Genomic DNA, 26,290 nt, shown 5'->3' on the forward strand with positions numbered 1-26,290 from the left:
TATTTTTAGGTCATTTTTATATATGTTTTTTTTAGGAGAAAGTTAACAGTTTTATTCATTGACACTAGCCTTTTTCATACATGCTCTGCATGTGTAATAGTTTTTTCTTTTAAAATAAATGAAATAAAACAGTTATTGCAGAGAGAAATCAGAAAATAGTGGGAGAAAAAAGTGGGGGTTGTGGGTTAATTTCTTTTTAATTTTATTAACAAAATCTATTTTATAATTATCATATTTATCCTTGTGATTTAATTAATTCTCAAAGTTTATTAATCTTCTAGGGTCAATTCTGTCAAAATTTTTTATTTTGGCTAACAAAGCCTATTCTCTTAATAATAGTATAGATATTTACCCTTGTGATTTAATTAATTCTCAAAGTTTATTAATCTTCTAGGGTCAATTCTGTCAAAATTTTAGATTTTGGCTAACAAAGTCTATTCTCTTAATAATAGTATAGATAAGTATAATCAAAAGCAAACGTTACAAAAAGCAGCCAACTATGATTTGGAAACAAGCCCCTAATTAGTAACAAACACTCCAACGCCCAGAATCCACGTACACAGAACAAAAGTAGGGTAATGCCAGAGACGGCCATACTCAAAATAAGGAAACCCCTACTATTGAACAATATACGTATTAAAAAATAAAACAAACTTAACCAAAACTAACTACTGGGCTCCATAGCCAATAGCCAAATAAACCCCAAACAAAAGCCATGGCCTATGACACCCTATAGTCACCATGGAATCAAGTAACCCTCGGTCGACGAAATTCGGGCTACTCAAGAGTTGATACGTTCCGAAAATGTTGAGATTCATGCTCAGAACGCCAAATTTTTCTCTCAGATACTACAAGAACTTCGGTCTCTCTGGGTCAACTCTGTGACCCAATCTGTCCCTGCTCTGGTCTCTCCGAACAACCTGTTGCATTTCGGCTCTTTTCCAGCCTCTGAATCAGCAAATACTACTGTTTTCAGCTCATCCGTCTATTTGCCCTCAAGGTTTGGGTGTTTTGAGCATTACCCCTGATGAACTAGCTCTAGGTATAATCACTTCATCACCTACTACTCTAGATCCATTTCTACTCCTCTTACTACTTATCTTGGCTTTGGCACTAGTACTAGTTGAAGGCCCGTTGCCAACACCACCTTTACCGTTAGAAACCCTGCCTTCAACAACACTATTGTCGCCTACCTCGCTGCCGCCCACCACATCGTCACTGCTCGAGTCAATCAATCAAGAGGTTAAGCAGTCTCGAAAAGGTACTTGACATATCCGAATTTGTGAAAAACCACCATATGGAGGTCCTTGAAGTGACAAGGCCGCTGCCAACAGGCCATGTTCCAGCACTGCCTAGCCTCCCTCACCTTGTAGCACCATGAATGAAGGAAGAGATTAGAGGAGGGAACTAGGTGGAATGAGGGGGAGTGTAGAAACAACGACGGCCTGACAGCTACTGAACAACAACGAGAGCTTGCTCGCGAATAACAAGTCCAATTGGGTACAATTAATAACATATGAGATTTCATTTTTATATATTTTATTTAAAATAAAATAAGTTAATATATTGAAAGATTTCTAGCGCTGTGAATTTACTTTATCTTAAGACACTGGATATTCTCCTAATGCTTATTGTAATCTGGGGTTCAGGCTCTACGTCCATCCCCCCCCTCCCCCCCCCCCCTGTATTATGCAACTTCATTAATCAAGGCTTGAGGGCAGCCACACCAGCCCATTTTTTTTAAAAAAAAGACCCTGAATTCAATACTACATATAAACCCCTAAGTGAAAAAGAGAAACAACTTAATCTCAATTTAGTATATACCATCCATGGTTGTTTCTAAAATTGGTCAACAGCTGGCTAAACTAGCTACCTAACTTGAGGTCGACAATTCTCTATGTCAGATTGTCAGCTCAATGTAACCGAGCTGGCGGTGCACATAAACCAATTTATTATGTAAGAGATCTAGTACTTCGGATTCTAAGTTGGTTTGATACATATAATAATATATGATACTGATTACTAAGATTATAATCAAAGTGTTTCATCTGTCACAACCATATCCCAATTAAACTTGATTGAGCACTTAAAGAGTTAGAGAGATGGAAAGCTTGACAACACATTTACTTATTTGGAATGTGAATGAAAATGGAGGGAATTATTCCGGGGTAAAAGTATTCATGCGTTTACTAACACATAAAGGAATCAGAATGGATGTAGGTCTCACGTTCTTGTCAGGAATCGATTTCTAAATACTCAGGAATTTGATTACGAATGGGGAGATGGGTTTTTTTTTTTTTTTTTGAAAGGTGCTGGTGCGGCTGCCCTCAAGCCTTGATTAATGAAACTACAGAATACATGGAGGGACGTAGAGCCTAAACCCCAGATTACAATAAGCATTAAGAGAACATCCCGAAATAATACCAGAAGTCTCCATAAAGTCTATGTATTCTAACAAGCACAAATTAGCAAAGAGTGCACGAATGGCTTCTCTATTTGCTTTGACATAGCGGTGACATACCGGAAAGATAACTCTATCACGAATAAGCATCATTACAAATAACACAGTTTTCCCACTATGTTGCCGCACGGAGATAAATCCGGCGACACTACGTTTCATCCTGCCACAAGGAGGTTGCGTCCATTTGATCAAGCAAACAGTTCGTCGCCTCGCTAGGCCAGACAAGGCACACAGAGTGTGCAATCCGGGACAAAGCCCATGTCGCCCTGTCCTAAAATGACAGGGACTTATTTCCGGCATATAACCACATTGAATTAATAATAATAAAAAACAATAAAACATAAGACAAAATTAAGGAGTTTAGGCCCAGAGCCCAGGCCCAACCCCTACTCAGCCCAATACGATAGTGTCGATTGTTGTGGTCACCCCGCCGCCGTCCCACAAGCCGAAGCCAAACCGTCCAACCACCGGCAGCCAAACCGCCGGCTTGAGGAAACTCAGGTCCTCCCATCATCTCTCCGTCCTCCACAAAACGCCAGACTGCATCGCTGCCATCCCCAGCTACCCCTCTCCACAGGGCGGCTCAAGACGACACCAGCCAAATCGGGGAACTCTGATCCGATCTGTGCCGCTCAGATTCCGTCCTCGCACCACCAAGCGACGACTTCTCCGGCTGTCCTCCTCCCTCTCCTTTTGAGAGCGACCCCCGCCCCACCACAAGCCGCTGAACCGACGCTGAAAATCCAGCTAGACCACCACGCGTTTTGGACATCGAAGCAGCCACACAGCCTGCACTGCGATTGGGTTTATTCCATTGAACAATACCGATGGACACTAGGTCCAATCTACCCCGTCCGACGCCGCCGCCACGAGGGCGAGCCGCCGGAGGGTGCACGCTCTCTCTGGTTTTCTTTTAGGTAAAATAGGATTGTAGGATCCTTTCTTCTAATCCTAAAATCCTCTACTTTCTGGAATGGGGAGATGGGTTTAGAAATCAAAGCCTCAGGAATCAAGATCGATTTTTTTCTTCTCCCATTCCAATTGTCTCCGATTCATGATTTTTTTCCCATTCCAAATAAGTAAACGTGTAATTGAATATAATCATCCTAGAAAGTGTTTGAGAGTGAGGGTCAAGTACTCGTTCTCCAAGTATTCTTCAAATTCATATACTTCTAGAATTTTAGATGTTAGGCCTAGGTATTTAAGGTCAGCTCAGCCTATGAGAAACTACCCGACCAACAACAATTAGGAGTACTAAGAGATTAAGCATATTAACTTCAATTGTGAACTTGTTGTTGAAAATTAAAGAACGCGAACTCATCAGAGACACAAAATTGCAATATCAAATACATGGCTTGCTTGTAATTGCATCATCAAGAGAGATCATCAAATCTATATGACAGTGTAAATTCAATTAACACAAGAAAAGCATCAAAAAGCCAAAATATCTGGCAAAATCTATATGAAACTGCAAAAATTGCAAAAAAGAGGAATGAATTTCATCATTGATCAAAAACAAAACTGCAAAATCTACAAGAGCGCAATGCCCCCTATTTTAGGGTTACCATATCATAACTTATATCCCACCCATATAGTCCTTAACGCATGATTCTCTCCTGTTCCTATCATTCAACACCCAAATCACATTGTTTCTCAATTCCATTAGGCTATGAATGTACATCGCACGTTGTTCTGGATCAATAGGCTCCTCCTCATCCCACCAAAACTTGTGGGAGAAGTCTATTGATAAGCGCATCGTCTCATCTCCTTCTCTATTGATAAGGTTAATAAGCTCCTTCACCTCGCCAGCCTTGTGGATAGGCTCCTCCTCATGGATAGGCTCATCCTCATCGACATCATCGGTACTATCCTCTCCCTTCTCTTGCTCGCCTTCTAAATCTTCATCATCATCTTCATTACTCACACAATCATGATTTTCATGAAGTGTACATGAAGTCTCATCACCACAATACCGAGCTATGATGGAATCAACGTTCGGGTGACCAAAATTGTAGAACTTGCCACCCGGTGAAACGGTAAGAATGGCGATCTCGGCACCGCACATATCACAAAGCTCAGCAGCTTTTCGGAACAAACCCTTTCGCCGCTTCGAAAAGGTGGCCTTTAGGTAGGCTTTGTTGTCGATTTTCTTGATTTCAATCTTCCTTCGTCCCATGATTTATACCAAATGGATGTAAGCTTATGCTTCTCCTTCTCCTTCTCCACCTTGTGGACTGAAACAATTAAGTAGCCTAGTGTTGCGTAAATACCAAATGATAGAGAAGGAGGCATTGATAGATATATATAGAATCAGAGACCATGAATTCTAGGTTTCCTTATTAGATGTGTTGGCTTAGGAAACACGTACGCTTTTGTCAATGGGAGCTATTATGGGATAGATACAAAGGTGATTGTTTCATAATTGGAAACTAACTATATTAGAAATTTATGACCAAAGAAACAAAAAGCTATATAGTAGAAATCTTTATAAATCTTTTGGCCTTGATTCTTGTTACAATTAAGGAAATGCAATCCAGATTATATTCTTCGATTAATTTAGGAAACTTAGAGAACAAGAATTAGTAGCGACTAGCTAGCATGGGTAAATAATTTAAAATTTCGATACTAAAATTGATATACTTGATATTGAGTCAATGTGAATCAGAATTTTCACCGGTGAATTACCGCTTGGCATATGGCAAGTATTAAGAATTTAGGTTTGATGTTTTAAGGTGTAGAATTTCTATAGTGTAGATTTATGGCTTAGCTCTCAAGTTTTGATTAAAATTTGGAAATTAAATCACTAAAAGATTACATGTAACCGTTTCGACCTATTTTTCAACGACATCATCTTTTGTCTTAGGCATCAATGGCACCCGTCCTTGGACCAAATTGGAGCAACCTAAATTTGTTTAGTGCATCCAATTACCGGCCACTTAGGGGATTGAAATTTACATTCCCCAATTTACAATCCACACTCCATGTTTCATTTTATAGTATCTTAACATTTACAATTCATACTACAAAAAAACAAAACTTAAGATACTAATAAATGAATTATGAAGTGTAGATTGTAAAATAGAGAGTGTGAATTTTACTTAAGACTTTTAACTCTGATATTTATTCTTTCTCAAATATTTAAGGCCTACCGAATTCGGTTGTGGGTGTCTAATATGGGCTGTTCTCTAGAAATCTTTCACTACAAGGAAAAGAGAATATCTGAATCCAACTTCTCAAGTCAATCCATATATGCTTTGACACAACAAAGGGAACATAATTAGCCGGCAATCAGAGTGGCGCAGCGGAAGCGTGGTGGGCCCATAACCCACAGGTCCCAGGATCGAAACCTGGCTCTGATAGTTTGAGTAGCTTCTGCCTGCCTTTTTTGTAACCAAAAAAAAAAAAAAAAGGGAACATAAGCCAAACTTTTTTAGATCTTGCATTCTTGCCATTGTGATCAAGAACAACAAAACCAGACGCTGTTTAGCCATAATCTACGGTGTTTGCAACCATTGTGTCAATCCTTTCTATATCAATGTTATGGAGTCTCCAGCAAGCCCCGATGATTCGATACACATATCGCAGATTAATACAGAAGAAAACAAATTCTATAATCTACAGAGGCAGCACCCCAAGGTCTTGATCTCATAAGGTCACTGAGTATACAATGAGAAATGAAAAACAAATAGTATACCAATATAAACAATTTAGACCGAAGCCATTAATTCTACTGACGAATTCAAGAATACAATGATAAGTAGATGAGCGGAAAGCCCAAATTGGTCTTGCATTTATATGATCCCGGTCTGCATGCTTCGAGTTGCTAGCAGAATGTAACTTCCCTCAAAGGATTGGGCAGCATGGCTATAACAAACCATTTATTGACAAGAATGGGCAACCCAAGAATAACTAACAATTACATAATATCGTTTACCAGACTTCTTACCATCGAAGTAGCATCAGTCTTCTAATCACGATAGGGTGAGAGATCAATGTTGAAGCGTTGCTTCCCCTTGCTTACCCTCTTAAGAAATAACATAGATCAGAGTATCGAGTCACTATCTAGCATCAAAATGAATACCAACTATAACTGCTCATATTATGGATGGGTAAAGAGACTTACAGCAATTGCAATAAGCTCTACCAGTAGTTCCTCCAAATGGCGCAACGGCTACAACCAAGTATACAAAATGTAATTGAACCGGATTAACTTCATATTTTAGTTTTTAGTTTTTCTTTATTTTTATTTTTTCTAATCTAAGCTCAATCATCCCAGAACAGGAATCCGAACAAAATGCACAGGAACATGAACAAGCATGACTCACCCATTGGGTTGGACCATCAACTGGCGCATTAGAAGGATCATCATGTACCTAAGTAGTAAGTAGCCAATGGAAAATCTTAGAAACACAAACGTCTGTATGCACATTTGTATGTATGAACCAATTCAAAACACAGCTTCAGATGGTCAATACTATGAAAAGCTAAATTTAAATTCATATATAGTCCACTTCTGGATTTGTGCGAATTTATAGACAAAAAGATGATTCATTAACAATTCTCTACCCAAGTGAACTAGAATGAATTCAAGTTATGTTCATCATTCAGCATCCAAGAATCATAATACTTAGAGAATAAGAAACATGAATGTTGGCTTCAGCTGATTACTATACCTCCATGAAAATTCCATCCACCCCAACAGCAACTGCTGTCCTTGCAATACATGGTATCAATTCACGAAGACCACCACTGGCAACACCTCCGTCATCCAACTACAGGAGAAAGTAGAGTTCAGCTATTTGTTATGAGAAACAAAAATTCAACAATAACTTGAGATTAAATTAAGTAAGCATATCCATTAAAACAGCAGAAATATTGCAACACTACGCATAGTAATACAGAAAAAAGGGTATTGGCAAATGTCTAAAAAAGAAGTGATCTAAGCATTGAAGCAACAACTATCAGCGTTATACAATTTTTTTTTTTTGGAAAGAAGACGTAGAATAAATAATACGAGGAAAAATACTGATTTGTGCCTGATATGCATTTCACTTGTATTCCTTAAGACAAGCTGAACCAGTATTTAGTGTACATTGATATTTCAACGACATAAGACAGATGTGCTAACCCTCAAACAATCTACTTTATAACAACATTTGCAAGCCTTTTTCTCACCTTTCTCCCAGCAGGCTGTTGCAATGCATGTGTAACATCAGCAACCTATAGTCAATCAATTAGTCAGTCGCCTTTAAAAGATTATAAAAGAAAAGCATGTAATAGAGTCACGATTAAAAATTTGGGATAAAAAGATTGCAAAATTTGTGCACATCGATAAGAAACTTCAAAAGAATTATCATAGAAGAACCAATTCTGGAAAAGATAGTTGCATTAAAGGTGACCCAACTTAACTAGAAAAACTTCAAGTTACCAACCAACTTTTATTTCCATAATGTCAGATTACAGTCAGAGGACTCAGATGTAGCAACATACAAACAACTGATTGGCCATACCACTTAAGCTAATGTAAGATATAAGAACAGAAATTTTAGAGCACCAAATGTTTGCATATTCACCAGCCATTGGTTCCCACAAATTGTCCTATGGTTACTTCTCTAACCACAAAAGCATTGTCTATTCAGCCAAACAATATGAAGCACTGTTGGGAAAAATTTTGGGCTAGAAATGGGGAAATGTGTTTCACGTGTTTCCAGTATGATTCACAATAAAGTAATTTCTATTTTCATGGAATATAAACAGGCAAACTATAAGACAGAAATACAGATAACACCACCAAAAAGTAAAGGAAGGAAAAGAAAAGAAACAACTTACAACAGGACAATTAGCTTCTCTGATCCACTCCAAATTACGCGGATCAACAATTAAATCATCTATAAACCAAAGCAGAGATGTATAAGATATATGATATATGAGTGTGCCACAGTATTATAAAGCCAATGTTAAGTCTTAAACACTATGGATGCACAACCAATGCACGAATATCAAACCAAAAAGGGTTAATGCAACCAGAAAATTATCTCTGGACATAAGCATTTGACAAGGAAAGTGGGCAAGCAGTGGAATCTTGAGGAAAGCTCAAAATGGCAGCTTAATTGGACATAATCATTGCAGCTATAAAAAAAGGGGGATGACTTACTATAACCAAACATAGTTCCCCTCTCACAAACCATCACATTTGGATTTCCTGCCAGTCTAATCTTCTCAGCAGAATTTACCATGACCTACAGATGTGGAAAACTTAATAATAAATACCAGATGCATATACATGCCAATATGTTTTAAATGAGATTGGTATCAGTTAGGTCAGAATTAATCACTCAAAACTAAACTAGAGAGAGATAGAGTAAATTACTCACAGAAGGTGCACAGAATTGACCCTTCTTAATATTGACAATCTTTCCAGTCTTGGCTGCTGCAACTAGAAGATCGGTCTGTCATCATAAATCACAACTGAGATACATTGGTACTAACAGATGCTATTAAGTTTTCTTCAATATATTTATTCTTCTTCATGAAAATATCTGCTGGTAGAGGCACAGGGTTCAATATAAACTTAACCTGACGGCATAAAAATGCAGGAATCTGAATGATATCTGCAACTTTGCCAACTTCTTCGCACTAGGAAAAGAAAACAGCTTTGATAAATGTGAGAAACAACTTATGATCAGTGCAAATTTTGCTTGCTGAACATGGGAATCTAAAAGATGAACAAGGATGCGAGCTCACCTGTATAGATTCGTGTACATCTGTAACTATAGGGAGGTCATAAGCTATTTTAACCTTCTCAAGGATCTGAAAGTAAAAGGGTAAAATCAAGAGAAGTGATCACACCAGAAAAACAAAATAATAAATGATCTCTCTAGATAATTATATGTATCCAGTTACTGTAACAAGAGAAAATCTACTTCAGAAAAATTTGGCCATGATTTTTGTATGTCTTGGCAGTATTGCAGCTGAGCTATTACAAGGTCAAATGTATCACTAAATGTCATGAGAGAACTTTAAAGGGCAAGAACACATGAACAAACCATGATGGGAAACTGATCATGGATACTGAATTCGGAGCCTCGAAATCCAATTGTAGCTAATAATCTATCTGAATTTACTGATATCTAGCATATTTTCTATGTTTATTTGCATAGCAAATAATGCAAGTTGTATCTTAAAATGAATGACAACAAACGCTGCCTAGCAGTTTATCACCTTTAACCCTTCAGCCATGCCAGGGCCGCGGAATGATTTTGAGGATGTACGGTTAGCTTTGTCAAAGCTTGACTTGAACACCAGTGGCAATCCAACTCTATTAACATTGGAAAACAGATTGTCTATCTTAGCAAAAACCATCAATATAGATTATGAATAAACTCTAATCTTAGCACATAGAAGATACATAGTAATCTCTTTACTTTTCTTACTTTTCTCAATATAAACAAACTGGAGAGGACAGAGTTCAACCTTAAGGGTTAGAATAATTGGCCGAGTTTGACCTTCTCCTTGCTCTTAAAACTAAGATTATAAAGAACACTCTAACTGAAAATGCAACTGGTATGAAACCAGATAAAACAAATAACAGAGACATGACCTTCTACTCCATAGAACCTATCTATTGAAACCTATTTTCTTCAACCCCATCATCTTTTATACCAAAATAAAAATAAACCAAATTCGTTTTCTTGAGCTAGTGTCTCAAAGTTCCAAAGAAAAGAAGCATACTTTGTCGCAATAGTCTTTATGTGCTTGGCCATCCGGAAAATGTGCTCCTCGGATTCAATCACATTCGGACCCGCTAATAAGAAAAACGGCTCTGCTGTCTGTTGAGATCGAACAAAAAAAAAAAAAAATCAATCAGTTAACTACCCATTAAACTTATAAACCACCCAAAACACTTCGAGCTAAAAATTTAAACCATTGAAACAGAGAGTTTTTAAAATTTTCTACCTTGAGCTGATTGTATAACAAAGCTGATGATTCCATATCTGCCACTGAGCTGAAACACAAGTGAAGCTCAATATGAGCATACCAAGTAAATCATGATCAAATGTAAGATTTGAGATATTGGGTAAGATTGTATAATTCCATGTTTTGTTTCAGATTCTGATAGTTAATATTACACAGACATTGTAATTTGCACACATTTTCAGGGCAGGCAAACGAAATGTGAATGAAAAATAAATGCAGATGAATTTCACAGATCTTCACATATATAATAAAAAGGTATCAACTTTTTGTGTAGAATCAGCTTATGAGTATTGGGTAGTGGGTGATCAAGAAGATGAGTTTACCTGAATTGACACAGTGATAGCTTGAGTGAGTGATCGAGTAGAGCAAAGACGAGACAACAACCTTTCTTCCTTTTATCTGATTCTGTCATTCTGTGGGTTTCTGCCACCGACGAGCAAGTAAATTATGGGCCGAGAAAAAAAATTGAGGCCCAAGTTCAAAAGATTGTTACTTGTGGGTCGAGGTGTCCGGCCTGGTCCGTTTAAAATGAGTTCAGGGCTTCCTCCCGATGATCGAGCCTACTCGTTATTTTATCGAGCCGGACCGGTCCATTACCGATACAGGTCGATCCGGGTTCATATATTGTCGATATATTTTTTTTTTTTCCTTCAATTATGTAAAGATGTATTTGCTTCATAATTTATAGAAGAAATCAGATAATTACACTCAGAGATAAGTAATTGGACTCTTGACCATTTACCCAATTTGGGCCCAATAAATGTCTACTTACTCTACTAAAAGATTTGTGTGCCCACTTACCCAATTTAAATGTAAAATGACAAGTTTTCCCTTTAAATAATTAAAAAGTCATTGAAGAGCTCGCGGACTCCGATCACCGGTCGCCAGATTCCCAGAATCTGGTGACCGATCGCTAGAGGATTCCAAAGAGGTCGCTGGAGACTTTTATCACACCCCAATAAATTTTTATAAGGTTTATTTGGAGGCAATAAAATGTTATTGGGTATTATTGGGGACAATAAAGTTTATTGGGAGGTAATAAAATAGGACGCCGGACTCCGGTCACCGATTTGGAGGTTGCCGGAAGTTCGCAAAGAAGTCGCCGTAGATTTTTATTTACCTCAAATAAAATTTTATTGGGGGCCAATAAAAAATTTATTAGTAATAAAAAGTTTATTGTGGGGCAATAAAACCAGACACCGGTTGCCGGATTCCGGCCGCCGGTGATAGGATTCCGGCGGCCTGTCACATGATTCCGATGGTCGGTGACCAGAATCCTGTGAAGTCTCTCTCTCTAAGTGACAAAGGGAGAGAGGCAAAATTGTTCAAAAAATAAACAAAAATTAATAAAACTATAACTTAATTGGGTATTAAGGCAAAAAATATGTAATTTGTTGAGTAAGTGGGCAATCTTATAAGGTGTTTGGGTAAATGGGGTTAGTGTAGCTCAAATTTGGGTAAATAGACATTTTCCCTAAGTAATTTATAAATAGCATTTAATCTCTATGTTTAATCTCGAGCTCTATTCATTAGATGCACATGAGCTCGTCTTAATGAAGAAATAAAACGAGACTCAATAATAGCTATTATGGTTAACCCCAAGTCTTATTTTACTTTTTACCTTATCATTTTGTGATGACTTTGGTATTCCAATATGCAAGGAATAAGTAATTATCTTTCCATAAACATTTAGTTTCATAACATATAGCTAAATTTGTACTACTTTTTTTTTTTTTGAATAAACAAAGGAGTAGCTTAGACGGCTCATCCCCTATTGAATTTTATTCCAAAGAAAATAAAAGAAAAAAGTATAAGAACAAGGAGAGGACATAAAACCAAAACTCCTCCAAAGAAATTAATCAGAAAAGAAAATAAATGATAAATACAAGAAGAAATTAGTGAAACTAACTAAATCGAAAATTGGGCAACCCCAAGTAGTCCTTCCGACAATAACAGCGAATAAGATCCGGGGCATGTCCCACCACGTTAAACCATCAGAATAGAAACTCACGTTAGCAAAAGTTTCTGCAGCTTGGTTGCCTTCACGATAGATGTGTGAAGAACGGAAATGCATCTGAGAGATACGATGCAAACAATTATACCACTCAATTCGTAGCTGCCAAGATACCAAGTAAGGAGAATGAAGAAATGAAACAACAAGAGCAGAGTCCACTTCTAACCATATATATTTCCAGTCCTAGACCCAAGCTAACTCAATAGCCTTAATGACTGCCATAACCTCCGCTACCACAGAGCTCGGAATATTAAGATTAGAGCAAAAGGCACCCATAATACCATTTCTAAAATCTCTAAAGATGCCACCATAACCCGCATGTCCAGAAGATTGAGCTACGCCAAGCACCATCAATATTAATCTTTACCCAACCAAGAAGTGGAGGATGCAATTAACTTCAACAATACGTGGAGTTTCCTAAATAGTAAGATCTTGAACAGAACTGTACATGCAACCAGAAGCAATTCTATTGGAGGACCTAACTCTTGCCCTTTAATTAATCTACAAGCATTATTCATGTTGGCCTGCACACCTTCAAACTTAGCCTGATTTCGAAAATGCCAAATGCACCATAATAAAGCCACAAAAGCAGTGAGCCATAGCTACATGGATAGATTGGGGGACGCCGAAACCCTAAATCAACCATATTGAAACTTGGCAAAACATAAAATCAACCATAGCTACATTTGTACGACTTACCAAGTATTGTAGAGTATTAAGTTTTAACCATGCTAGCGATTATGCAAAATGTATAAGTTTTTAAGTAAGTATATGGTGTCGGTGAGCCATGACATGTTGGTTAGCTAGCCAAACTAACACCATGGAGGTCATGAGTTCAAATCTCACTGACATCAGAGTGGGGTGAGGAGTTACATTATCGTCTAAAATTAAAAAAAGAAGAAGTAATTATGTGGTGGCAAAGATCACAGTTTGTGGGCTTCAATGCAGTTATGAAGAAAATGACTTGCTCAATTTACTACTTTACCATTTTTTTATGAGAGATTCTTAGGTAGGGCTGGCGCGCCACGTGGCGATACGCCCAGCCAATTAATTATTGTCTATGCAGGGGAGTGTTTTGGGTATTTCATTATAATTAAACATGTGTTGTTTTGGAATACAATTAAAAAATAGAGAGACGTGATTGACTGAGCATACTACGTACGTTTGCCCTACCTAAGAATTTCTCATTTTTTATATATGTTGGGATTTTCAATGTCCATTATTTGAAACACGCTTCTATATTAAATGATGTACTTCACTTGAGTCGTCATTAAGTACACTTTTTATATTAATCGAGTTTCTAAGTACTTCTCCTATTTTAGCTGGTCAGATCCTGAAAATGGATGAACAGTACGTTGTATTAAACAATTAATATGGTTATGCTACAATAAGCTGACACAAGATGTGTGCTCATCTCCACACAATAATCCATTTAGTTTTTATTTCGACGAGAATAATAAGGCAATTAGTTATGAGGACATAAATCGACATGTTTGATTTGACTAGATGCAATCTAAGCTAAACTCCCTTGTTTACTGTGTTTGCATGACAACATTTTCACTTTCAACATTGTTGCTTGAATGATGTGAGACCTTTTCTAAGCTCTGTTCAGAAGAAACCCTATTTCAAATCCTCATATTATTTACATATATATTCTTCTTGCAGTTTCCCCCTAAAAAATGCTTCTTCAGATGACCTCATAACCGGTCATTTGGGATATTTTGAAAAAATTATGATTGACCCAAAAGTTCCATTTCTGCATTTGTTTTGGCGCAATGATGTGTACGTACTAGATTCTCCTGCACGTTTACCTCTTCCCATATATAAGAGGAATAACCTCCCCAACTTCTCAAACACCCAAAAAAGCCAGAAAGCTTTTAGTATAAGCTACTCTTTTCCCTCTCCTCTCTCAAATCATGTTTATTCTTCAAGCTTCATCTTGGAACATGTTGAAGATAGTGGCATTAATTCTAATTCTTCTATTCCCCACTTTAGTATTTGGTGAGTGTACCTGACAGGAACGAATCTGAGGGTTGCCATGTGAGGCAGCGGCCTCAGACCACCAGTTCCTGGAGACTTCTGATTTATCTACTTACTCAAAGGTTTTTATATTTTTATTTTTTGAAAATACAATTGTGAAGCGAAACATTGGTCCAGTGGTTATGGGCACCTTTTGTGTTGTTTTCTTCACCTAACCAAGGTTTGAAACCCAGTTTCAGTTTCTGGAATAGAATATTTTTTACATTGAACTTTTCTTCATCTTTTATAATCTATTCAAAATCCTTAGAATAAAGGAATATGAATAAAGTATAATTACCCAAAAAAATTATTTGGACACTTATATCAATTTATATTCGCAGGCCACACACACAGGACCGGCCATGCCTGTGAATCTGAACACACACACGAACACAATGATGAAGCAGTAAAGTACAAGCTAGGCTCCATTGCTTCAATTCTTGTTTTTGGTGCTTTGGGGGTGAGTCTGCCACTGCTAGGCAAGAAGACACTCATGCTAAGACCAGAGAACGATATCTTCTTCATTGTCAAGGCTTTTGCGGCAGGGGTGATTCTAGCGACTGCCTTCATTCACGTACTACCTGAGGCCTTTACGACCTTGACTTCACCATGCCTAAATGAAAATCCGTGGGGCAGATTCCCTTTCACAGGCTTTCTTTGCATGATGTCTGCCATCGGAACATTGATGGTTGATGCAATGGCAACTGGGTACTACAAAAGGTCAAGCTTGAAGTCATCCCAGGTGAGAATGGATGAAGAGAGCAGAGTTGGTCATGGTGCCACACAGGGTAGTAATGCTCATGACTCTGAAGAATTGAGATCATCATCAAAATTATTCAAGCACAAGGTCATTGCGCAAGTAAGGTTCATTTTTTTGTTGTGTTAAACACTTGGCAATATTTCCCTAATATTGTCTTGGGCATATAATAAGTTCCCCTCATATTCTTGTGAAATGTCTGAGGCATGTTCTAGGTGTTGGAGCTGGGAATTCTAGTCCATTCAGTTATAATTGGAATATCAGTGGGTGCATCCCAAGACACAGATACAATAAAGCCTCTCCTGGTGGCTTTGTCTTTCCACCAGTTCTTTGAGGGCATTAGTGTTGGTGGCTGCATCTCTCAGGTATAATCACCATAGCTACAGCCTGTAGTACAATACTACAATGTATGGACTAAGCTGGCCGGAGTGGTTTGTTTTGGCTATTTTAATTTTTCCCTGGTACAATGTGTATGGTGCTGAAAGTTAGAGAATGTGTTCAAAATGTTGTACCACATTGAAACATGCATATCCGTCTGTGCTGTGACACTTACGAGCATAGAACTTCTGATGTTGCTTGCAGGCGCAGTTCAAGTCTCTGTCTGAAGCCATAATGGCGGCATTTTTCTCCCTCACAACCCCTATTGGAATTGCAATTGGTATCGGAATATCAAATGTTTACAGTGAGACTAGCCCAACTGCTCTAATTGTTCAAGGGACTTTGAATTCAGCTGCAGCTGGAATTTTAATTTACATGGCTCTTGTTGACCTACTTGCAGCAGATTTCATGAGCCCTAGAATGCAAGGAAATCTGAGGATTCAATTGGGGTCATATATCTCGCTTCTTCTAGGGACTGGCTGTATGTCTCTCTTGGCAAAATGGGCTTGAATTTTTTAGCAGCTATCATATTAGGTTGCTGTGAAATTTTTTTTCTCCATTGCCTTCATTTATTTTGAATCTTTGTGTATTGATTTCCTTATCTTTGTAAATGAGTTTGATTTTTTCATGTATTGATTTCCTTTACAAGCACGGACACCCCAAAAATTCTACGTACCTACACATCTTTTATCTTTGTTTTTCTAGCTCAAATTTCGAAAATCAAATCAAGATAGATTTACTCATATCAACATTTTCATTTATTTTGTAAGGGCAATTCCAACCCTTTAGTCAAAAGCCAAAATGGCTACCCTAGCTATTTTCCAACTGCTCCAACACATATAATTGTAGAGCCAAAATGGCTCTTGAGTCAAAACTTGAGTCATTTCAACTAAAAAACGGAGGACGAAAGCCATATTGGCTCAATGGGACACGTGGTAGGCCCAAATGGCAACTACACAATGAAGGGCCGAAATTCACTCCACATTGATTTAGTTCAATAGGCTCAGATGAATTGGTACAAAAAAACAAAATGTAACTATATAATTACTTAATTTCTAATCTGATGGCCAAAAAATGCGATGGCTAATGAGATTCAACGGCTAATAATAAAGTAACACACACACACACACACACATACACACACACACACACACATATATATATATATATATATTCTGAATCAAGGTAAAAAGCCAATATATTGATCACAAACCCGAAAGAGAGGCCCGCTCGACATCGTGCGCCGCCAGACGAGCACGAATTTGCAGATGAAGCCGGTCATAGAAAGAGAAGCTCCCGCCGCTCTCTCCCTTTAGGGGTTAGGTTGTGGACTTTCCTCTAGCTTGAGGATAAAGTAACATATTTTTAAACGTAAACTACATGAAAAAACAAAAGAAAATTTTCTGAAAAATCAGAAAAATATTTTATTATGACGATATATTATATAAAATATTAATATATGATACACAAATTCATATTGCAGTTAAATTATTGTGTAAGATAATTAAAATTCTGAAATGGGTATGGCTTTTAACTAAAAGGGTTGGAGATGCAAAATCTGAATGAATACGAATGACAAATTCTGAAATGGGTATGACTTTTAACTAAGGGGGTTGGAAATGCCCTAAAAAGATTTGGAACCCAAACAAGTGAGAAGATTCAGTCATATTATTATATGAAGAAGAATATGAGCCAATCTAGTTAATAATTTTTAGCTATTACAATTGACATGATCTGTTACAAATACTACTCATTTGCACTGAGTCAATTTTATCTAAAGATTTCAAAATTTCTAGTTTTCAACTACCTTTTTGTTTATTTTTTAAGAACATAGATTCGACAATATTAATTAGCTTCTCTATGATGATCGATTTAGGACGTCAAGCGCCCATTCACAATCTTAAAAGAAAGGGTGCCACCACAACCAGGAAACCGCCGCCTGTCCTTTATTTAAATTTTATTAATAAATAGAATAAGAAAAAATAGAAGAAGGGAAGGGGGCCAAATCAAAACCTTCCCAAATCTAGTTTTCAACTATCTGGTTTGACATTTTTTTTTTTGAACAAATCTGGTTCAACATTCTCAACTTGGAAATCTTGGACTTATTTTATAACATTTTATATAATTTCTTTTGTAATACTATATTGCAATGGAATATTAATTGATGAAGTTTTGAATTCTATCACTAGAAGGTTTCTATGACCTCCATGATAATCCAAACAACCAACAGATTACAGCTTACTAGGACGCGCATTAAATGTATTTGATGAAGAGTTGTATTAAATAGTTAAACGTGCAGACAAGCATTTAATTTATTTCTATGCTCAACGTACCTCCTGGTAGAAGCTCTATTCACTACATGGGCATAAGCTCGTCCTACTAAAAGCAATCAAACGAGACTGCATAAAAGTCTATTATCATCAAACCCAAGTCTTATTTTACTTTTTACCTTATCATTTTGTGATGACTTTGATATTGCAATATAAGTTTTTTTTGAATAAGAGCTGGTGCAGCTGTCCTCAAACTTTGATTAATGAAACCGCAGAATACGTATGTGGGATATGATACCTATATCCCAAATTACAATGTGCATCAAGAGAACTTCTTGAAATAATAATAATAGTCTAAACTAAAAGAATGTATTCTAACAAGTACTAATTAGCGAAGAGTGCTCTACTAGCTACTCCATTCGCTTTACAATTAATTGCGGTGACATACAGGAAAGGCTATAGAGAAACATCATTACAAATAGCACAGCTTTCCCACTATGTTGTTACTGAAGTATAAATCCAGTGCCACTTAGTTTCACTCTATCACTAGGAGGATGCGACCATTTGACCAAGCACTGAACTCGCGCCTACCTAGAGCAGACAGGCACACAAGGTGCATAGACTGGGACTAAGCCCACATCGTCCTACCAAAAAAAGGTAGCAACTTATTAACTCAACTACTAACAAGAAAACAAAATGGTCACTAATAACTTGAACATAAAAAATAAACCATCTTGGACCTAGAGTAAAACCCTAGGCCCAGACCAGGCCCACCACCAGACTAAGGCCAGGTCCAACCATTGAACCCAACCCACGACATGTGTTGCATAGACAACTCAGCCACCACCATCGCGCCTTTAAGCCCATCAAGCCGCCACTTGCAAATCCCGACCATCGTCGAAACAACATCGTCGATCAGCACCCCAAACCTCCCTCCACTATACGCACCGAATCCAGTCCGCAACCACTCTCCACCGTCCTCCACTTTATGCACCGAATTCGGTCCACAATCCCTCTCCAAAGGGTTTACGACAAGATTTGATTGGATCCAACCACAGATCAACCCACAAGAACAAGTGTGAACCCCAGCCACACAACTGGTGCTTGCGGCGAGATCCGAACGAATCCATCAGACTCCACTATCTGCCGTGAACTCTCTGCCTGTGTTGACACTGCCTCCAACCGAAACAATTGCATAAGGACCCTATTCAGCCCCAATCACCAATCACCGATCACCTACACCATCACCCCGTCCGGCCACATTCAACACACACTGGCGATGCCATAAGCCATTGTCAGTGCCAAGACGCAGCCAGACAAGCATGATCGACTTCTTTTCACTCAAAGTTTTTCTCTAGGATTTTCTTCGAGTTTTCCTCTGCTGCTTTCTGAATTTTTAAATCACTTACTATAAGAGGTTGAGTTTACATGTAATTACCTTTGGGAAGTGAAATTTGCACTCCCCAAATTGCAAATTGCACTCCCCATCAGTTTTTTAATAATATCTCCCCTCACATCTTTCTCTACTTCCCAAAATACCCTTGAGTCAGATTTTATTTATTTTTATTTTTTTTGGTCTTTTCTTCCTTCTTTTCTCTCTCCCCCCACTTTCTCTCTTTCTCTTTTCCAAACCACGACAAAATTCTCTCTTTCTTCTCCAAACAATGTCAAACTCTCTTCTCCACTGAAACCTTTCCAACCTCATCCATTCATCTTTCCAAACCAGGTCACAATCCAACTTTTCTCTTTCCAAACATCTGTCATTATTAGTATGTGTATGCTTGTCTTCCTTTATGAATAATGGTTCATCAGACCAAAAAAAGAATAATGGTTCTGGTGTAGTGCTAATTTCGTTATCTTGTCTCAGGACAAAAATTCCCAGTTTTGAGGTCCTGTGTTGGCCAATGATAAAAAACAAATGCATAAGCCCCAATCATAATCTCAATACAACTCATTCAATCAAATCTACAATGAACATAAAGTTGCATTGTTGAAGCTACGCCAACTGATTCAAATCCCCTATTAATAACATCTACCAAATACCAACTAATATGTCCCCTAACACAGTCCATGGAATGCTGCAAAAAAATCCTCTGGACCAAGTACATTGAAGAGAGCCCCCTAAAATAATATGACTTTCTTCTTTAAGCTCTTCCTTAAAGAGAGACACACTTCAAAGAGAGACACACTTCAAAAAATTTCTTGCTCTCTGCACAAAGAAACAAAATGCAGACTGTCAAAAATACCACCAATTACTATATCACAAGGTGATCAAGATTAACTACATAGTTTATTATATCACGTGTTTCACAATCTGCAAACTTCCTATATGCCATTTGCAATTTGCAAACTTCCTATATGCCATCTGCAAACTTCTTATACGTGGTTTGAAAACAAAAGCAACATGTGTTTCACAAGCATACTACAATCTACAGCACAGTCTTCTTATCAAGTCATCAACATGTTCCATGCTCCATCCACTCAACAGAAAAGCATCCACTTGAAAGTAATTCACAAAATTCAGTTTGCCTAACCCCATAAAAAGACAAGATCAAGTTCAAAGAATCTATTCATACCAGAAAGCATCCATCTCTTAGATCTTACCAGAATAGTACAACAATGTGTAGAACAAAATATATATGACTACCACTAACACAGATTGCATATTAAAAAACAGAATGCATCAACCAAAAGAACGAAAGAAAGTAAACAAAAAATTCTGACTAACCCAAAAGAAGCTTGGAGTTATCTCACTGTGTTCCTAGTGATGGACACTTGTTACGATAATGGCCGATATTGCCGCAGCCCCTACATTTTCGAGGTGCCTTCTCCACTACCTCAAAATATGAAGGTTCCCGCTTTGTAGAGCTAGTTTCCTTTCTTTTATTTGATCCTACCGAACAACCTTTGTGAGGTTGAAGAGTAGACTCAAAAATTAAAGGACAAGATGCACCAAGAATCTGAGAAAGTTGTCTTATGGTGTTTTCTTTTTGCATAAGTGGCTGTTTTTCATACTTCTCTTTAATCTCAGATACAAGACTACTAAATGGATCTTGATGATCCAAGCTTGCATGATGATCATTACCGAAAGATCTTGTGTCAATCCTCCATTGCTTATGAATCAGATTTATAGACAACACTTCAATGTTCATCTCCTTAATCATGTGCACACATGGGGGAGACCCATGCTTTTGGAAAACTGCCCCTTGCATTGAGATGAATAGTCTTTGGTATTTGCCAACAAATATTGCTTTTGTAACTCAAACAAAGCATAGAAAGATACCTTATTAATCAACTCTTTAAAGAAAGGGATGCAAAGCTTTTGAGGAACACGAATCTTTTCACTTGCAAGTTGAGTTTTAATTTCCTGAAACTGATTTTGAATAGCAAGACAAATATTGTCATTCACTTCACGTAGACCACCAGTAGAAACTTGAAGATATTTCTTTAAGGTTCCATGTGCACCTTCTGCTCTAGAAGTAACATTATTACCAAAATGTGAAGTTCCATGCAAATACAAACCTTTCTTTCCATGGAATCCAAGTATTGCCAATGTAAGTCAAAACTGACGCATAGTCTTTGTACTTGTTTATACCTACATTGGCAAGCTTGTTCTCTACATCACCAAGCATAATTAACACCCTATTTGGGACACCCACAAGCCATGGTGAGGCCCAACCGCTACTTGCATCTTGTAGCCCTATGTTCAAGCTACGCTACGGTATCCGGAAGTCGCAAATCCGCCGCCGGGAAGCCACCTTTCCGGCCTTGCCAAGTTGCCTCCACAAACTAGGCTTTCTACACTAGAATAGTTATCTTTGCTTGTCCCACATCGAAAACCATGTAAAGGAAGAGCACTCCTTCACCTATAAAAGGAATGCCTCCTCCCACTTAAACACAAGTCCATTCCATTACAACCGATCCCATTACATCTTTTGTAATCCCTTTGGGCCGCAAGGCCCGAACATACTAGTTAAACATTCAAGTGGACGTAGTTTCCCGCTAAGGCGGGAAATGAACCACTATACATCTCGTGTCACTCTCTCTTTCTCTCTCTCACTTAAGCTAACTAGAGATCCCTCGGATCACTAACGTTAACAGTACTCAATTTGAAAATAGTTCCAAGCTTCATTGAACGTTGACACTTCCCAAGACTTTACTAGTGCAGTCCAAGAAGACATAAAAGAAACCCAATATGAATCTTCCTTAAACTGACCCTTACAACGTGCAAGAATATTTTTTTCAATATGCCATATGCATAAAAGATTAGGAGTCATCGGAAACACAACCTGTATTGCCTTCATTAATGCCAACTCCCTATCAGTTATAATCGCCACTAGATGATTATCAGCTCCCACCAACTTACTGAACATTTCAAGAGCCCACTGATAATCTTGTTGTTCCTCTTTCTGCATGAAAACAAAACACGAATAAAATGATTTATTGAAGCTTGACACTCCTACAATCTCAAGTAATGGCATCTTGTACTTATTTGTCTTATAAGTACAATCCATCACAAAGACATTAGAGTAGCTTTTAGTCAACTCAATGGAAGTGGGATGAGCAAAGAACAGATGAGTCAAATGACCACAGTGATCATATTTGACATTATGAGAAAAACCAGCATCACCAAGCTCATCTAATAATGCTTGAATAATTGAACGGCCACCTAGACTCTCCCTCCTAAATTGAGCTATCTTGCTATATATATTTCTGGAAATAGCTAGAAGACCAGGATTCTTTTGTCGAAGCGAAGAGAGTATTTGACGTGGTTTTATGCCAGCTCTACTCACTTGTTTAACTTGTAAGGCTTCCTCTTCAGCAAATCGACGACAACATGGATGTCCAGCCATGTCAGTGGAAGGCTCATGGTTATGTAACAAGCTACTTATCTCGACCTTCCACAACCCTTCTGCTGTCCTTCTTCCCAGAATTTTAAATGGACAATTTATCCAACGAGAAACTGAATTCTTTTTCTTGTCCTCAAGTGTAGAGTAGGTTCGATAACAACCACCTCTATCACAACCCATAACCACATAACTATTGTCTTTAGATATTTTGATTACCATAACATAGCCTTGCAACAACCCAATCTTACGAACATCACTAATGAGGTCTTCTCGGTTTTCAAAAAGTTTAGTCGATAATGACAGGAATTCATCAGAAGCATCAATCATAGAGGAGCCTTCAAGTAAATCAAGGAAAAAACAAAATAATTAGAATCTCTAAAAATAATGACAGTGATAGCTCAAAATAATACCATTGAGAATGGGATCTTCCATACCATCTGAAGACAGAGAATCTAGGGGCTCTTCTTCCAGCAGCTGATTTTGGGCATAAAGATGGAATCTTTTTCAATCTCCAAATTTCAAAAAGATCCCGAAAGCAATAAAGACTCGAAATTTCTCAATTTATCAGAAAACATATTACCCACAAATCATAAAGAAATAAATTTGTGCTATGAAGAAAGAAACTTGTGATATCTTCATGAGCCAAAAGAAAAGGAACAGTAACAACGATTGAAATGCAGGAGAGAAAAGAAAAATTAAACATGAAATTAGAGTAGATCTATAGTGATATAGTAAAGAGAAAAGTTGGATTGTGACCTGGTTTGGAAAGATGAATGGATGAGGTTGGAAATCAGTGGAGAAGAGAGTTTGACTTTGTTTGGAGAAGAAAGAGAGAAAACTTTGTTTGGAGAAGAAAGAGAGAATTCTGTCGTGGTTTGGAAAAGAGAGAGAGAGAAAAGAAGGAAGAAAAGACCAAAAAAGAAAAAATAAAATAAAATCTGACTCAAGGGTATTTTGGAAAGTAGAGAAAGATGTGAGGGGAGATATTATTAAAAAACTAATGAGGAGTGCAATTTGCAATTTGGGGAGTGCAAATTTCACTTCCCTTACATTTTTATAGACATTTTTTTTTTAAATTTTTTTTATAGACATTTAGTTTCATAACATATAAGTCTATTTGTACGAGTTAGAGCAAGTGCAGCGGTTGCACTTTGCCCGGGCAAATTGGGGGAATGATGATGTGTTGACCAGCCAAAGTCATTTTGTTGCTTCCACCGGTCCATCTTTGACCAGGCAAGCCTTGCCTTTTCATGACCAAGGCCAAAGAAACGGGCAAGCAAATGACTAAATTCTTGACTGGGGGTGAGGGCTGCCAGCTCGGCTGAGGAGAGAGAAGAGAGAGTTTCAGGGGTGAAAGTGAAGAAAAGCAGAAAAATCTGTCCTTATGAAAAAGGACCAGAAATTTTTGCTATTTATAGAAAATTTTCAAATTTTCAAAAATTTATAACTAATTCATACGAACTCCGATTTTTGCATTCCACATATGCACAAACTCGTATCGACGATCTCTATAACTTTCATGAAGGAAGTTTTCCCAAATTATGTATGTGTAAAAAGTCAATTTTCGAGACCCCCCTAAAATTATATAATAATGAACAGTGTTGACCGGGCAAGAAAAACAACGGGTGTAAACCCATGTCCAGTGGCAGTGAATAGTAACTTGACTGGTCGAATTCTCGACTTCTCGACTTTGCCTTTTCTTGACTACGGGTGCACTTGCTCTTATCAACTATCATTGAGTTTTAAGTCTTAACCACAGGGTAGCGATTCTACAAAAATGTACAAGTTTTTAACTAATTACCTGGTGCCAATATCACAGCTTGTGGGCTCCAATGCAGTGATGAAGAAATTGCATGCATGACTTGCTTAATCTACTACTCTAGATATTCTTTATATTGGGATCGATTTTCAATGTCCGTTATTTGAACCACGCTATACTAGATGAGTATTTAAGTCTCTACAAAAAAAAAGAAAAAAAGAAAGAAAGAGAGTTCATAGGTAGTACTTCTCTTAACTTTCTTAAGTCATGGGTAGCAAGATATCATCGTAGCCAAAGGAGGGCACTGACATTTTGAGAAATGAAATCAATAAATTAGATCCAGTATTGGAAAGAATATGACCTAATTTTAACGAGAATCAGGGTTGTTAGCTCTTACTGAGCATCAGTCAATAATCAGACCTAGCCTCTGCTAGGGTTTACTTTCTAGTTCTCTAGAAAGCAAGTTTCGCTCTACCATGGATATGGAAATACTTAGCTGGAATTGCAGAGGGATCTGCAGCGACACTACAACTCGGGCTTTGAAAGATCTCATCTCTCAAAACCGGCCTCAGATCATCTTTTTATGTGAAACCAAGATCAGACGCTTGACTGATTTTATTGCACTCCGGTCAGCGCTAGGGTTTGCGCACTCAAAGGAGGTTTTGAGTGATGGTCAGTCCGGCGGGCTGGGGATGTTCTGGACGGAGGATGTGCAGGTCCAGGTTGGTACTTTTTCTCCTCACCACATCGATATCATGATTGACGGAGGATCTGGGAACCCTAGATGGCGCCTTACGGGTTTCTACGGTTTCTCCAGAACATCCGAAAGGGACCGGTCATGGCAGCTTTTGCGTGATCTGAGGGACCTTGACTCTTTGCCGTGGGTTGTCATAGGAGATTTCAATGAGATCCTTAACAATGGAGAGAAGAAGGATGGTCCGGCTAGGGCCGAGCGACAGATGAGAAGTTTTCGTGAAGCCTTAGGTTATTGTGAACTGCTTGATTTGGGATTTCAAGGGCCGCAGTCGACATGGTGGAACTCGGAAACCCAACTACGTCTTGATAGAGTAGTGTGTACAGAATCCTGGTGTGACATTTTTGGATTTGCAAGATTGAAACATCTTCCTCCTAGCGACTCCGATCATGTCCCTATATTGCTGCATGCTAGTACGATCCCTTTGCCCATAAGGCCGAGACATCACAGGTTCAAATTTGAGTCCTACTGGTTGCAGCATAGTGAGTGTGATGAAGTTGTATCTGGAGCATAGAGAACTGATGTGTCGGGTCCACCCATGTTTCAAGTTGCAAAGAAGATTATGCATACAAGATTGTCGTTGGATAAATGGCAGAAAAGAACATTTAAAGGGAGGCAACAACAAATGTTGGGAATTAGGGCAAGAATGGATGAGCTAATTGATGTTACCATTACTGAACCTATTCTGGCTGAGAAGAAGTTGTTGATGGAGAAACAACAATCTTTACTCTCTCAAGAGGAAACATTTTGGAAGCAACGGTCCAAAGTCACCTGGCTAAAAGAAGGTGACCGAAATACCGGTTACTTTCATAAGAAGGCAGCTAATAGGAGGAGGAAGAATACTCTGAATGGGTTGTTTGATGAAACTGGAGAATGGTGTGAGGATGACGAAGGCATGGAGCGCGTTATAACCTCCTATTTTTCTTCTATGTTCACTGCTTCCGATATTGATTTGGAGGCGATGCATACAACACTGGAAGCTATCCAACCGTGTGTGACTCAGGACATGAATGAACGGCTGTGTGCTGAATACTCTTTGGATGAAGTCAGA

General features: G+C 38.1%; 5 protein-coding genes and 1 non-coding gene across 10 annotated transcripts; 3 read left to right on the plus strand and 3 right to left on the minus strand.

Moving 5' to 3' along the window:
• Positions 1-3,870: 3,870 nt before the first annotated feature.
• On the minus strand, positions 3,871-4,667 carry LOC133728403 (agamous-like MADS-box protein AGL29). Its single transcript, XM_062155817.1, has one exon. It carries the CDS (start codon positions 4,635-4,637, stop codon positions 4,038-4,040), a length of 600 nt encoding a protein of 199 aa, XP_062011801.1. The 5' UTR covers positions 4,638-4,667; the 3' UTR covers positions 3,871-4,037.
• A 1,081-nt stretch (positions 4,668-5,748) lies between these two features.
• Positions 5,749-5,820, plus strand: TRNAM-CAU (transfer RNA methionine (anticodon CAU)). Its single transcript has one exon. It is a non-coding gene; the product is annotated as a tRNA-Met (tRNA).
• Positions 5,821-6,047: 227 nt separating this feature from the next.
• Positions 6,048-10,857, minus strand: LOC133732430 (2-dehydro-3-deoxyphosphooctonate aldolase 1). 2 transcript variants are annotated; one of them, XM_062159976.1, is made up of 15 exons: positions 10,762-10,857; positions 10,418-10,466; positions 10,193-10,290; positions 9,683-9,779; positions 9,206-9,271; positions 9,038-9,097; positions 8,836-8,910; positions 8,616-8,700; positions 8,291-8,349; positions 7,637-7,681; positions 7,135-7,233; positions 6,787-6,834; positions 6,585-6,632; positions 6,408-6,485; positions 6,048-6,325 (listed from the first exon to the last, which is right to left on the minus strand). In XM_062159976.1, exons 1-14 carry the CDS (start codon positions 10,848-10,850, stop codon positions 6,429-6,431), a joined length of 975 nt encoding a protein of 324 aa, XP_062015960.1. In that variant the 5' UTR covers positions 10,851-10,857; the 3' UTR covers positions 6,048-6,325; positions 6,408-6,428. The 2 variants fall into 2 exon arrangements, with proteins under 2 accessions (XP_062015960.1, XP_062015959.1); XM_062159975.1 differs by having other exon boundaries at positions 6,048-6,485.
• Positions 10,858-14,313: 3,456 nt separating this feature from the next.
• Positions 14,314-16,272, plus strand: LOC133728715 (zinc transporter 1-like). Its single transcript, XM_062156143.1, has 4 exons — positions 14,314-14,453; positions 14,813-15,330; positions 15,444-15,593; positions 15,811-16,272. The coding sequence occupies exons 1-4, from the start codon at positions 14,369-14,371 to the stop codon at positions 16,114-16,116; spliced, it is 1,059 nt and encodes a 352-aa protein (XP_062012127.1). The 5' UTR covers positions 14,314-14,368; the 3' UTR covers positions 16,117-16,272.
• Positions 16,273-19,393: 3,121 nt separating this feature from the next.
• On the minus strand, positions 19,394-23,606 carry LOC133728714 (protein FAR1-RELATED SEQUENCE 5-like). Of its 4 annotated transcripts, XM_062156142.1 has the most exons (4): positions 23,161-23,606; positions 22,670-23,061; positions 22,166-22,285; positions 19,394-20,085 (listed from the first exon to the last, which is right to left on the minus strand). In XM_062156142.1, the coding sequence occupies exons 2-4, from the start codon at positions 23,051-23,053 to the stop codon at positions 20,050-20,052; spliced, it is 540 nt and encodes a 179-aa protein (XP_062012126.1). In that variant the 5' UTR covers positions 23,054-23,061; positions 23,161-23,606; the 3' UTR covers positions 19,394-20,049. The 4 variants fall into 4 exon arrangements, with proteins under 4 accessions (XP_062012126.1, XP_062012124.1, XP_062012125.1 ...); XM_062156140.1 differs by having other exon boundaries at positions 22,166-23,061; XM_062156141.1 differs by lacking the exon at positions 19,394-20,085 and having other exon boundaries at positions 20,879-22,285.
• Positions 23,607-24,961: 1,355 nt separating this feature from the next.
• On the plus strand, positions 24,962-25,753 carry LOC133731122 (uncharacterized). The gene has a single exon (XM_062158574.1). It carries the CDS (start codon positions 24,962-24,964, stop codon positions 25,751-25,753), a length of 792 nt encoding a protein of 263 aa, XP_062014558.1.
• Positions 25,754-26,290: the final 537 nt, after the last annotated feature.

The sequence above is a fragment of the Rosa rugosa genome, chromosome 2 (genome assembly GCF_958449725.1).
Source record: "Rosa rugosa chromosome 2, drRosRugo1.1, whole genome shotgun sequence".
Lineage (NCBI taxonomy): Eukaryota > Viridiplantae > Streptophyta > Magnoliopsida > Rosales > Rosaceae > Rosa > Rosa rugosa.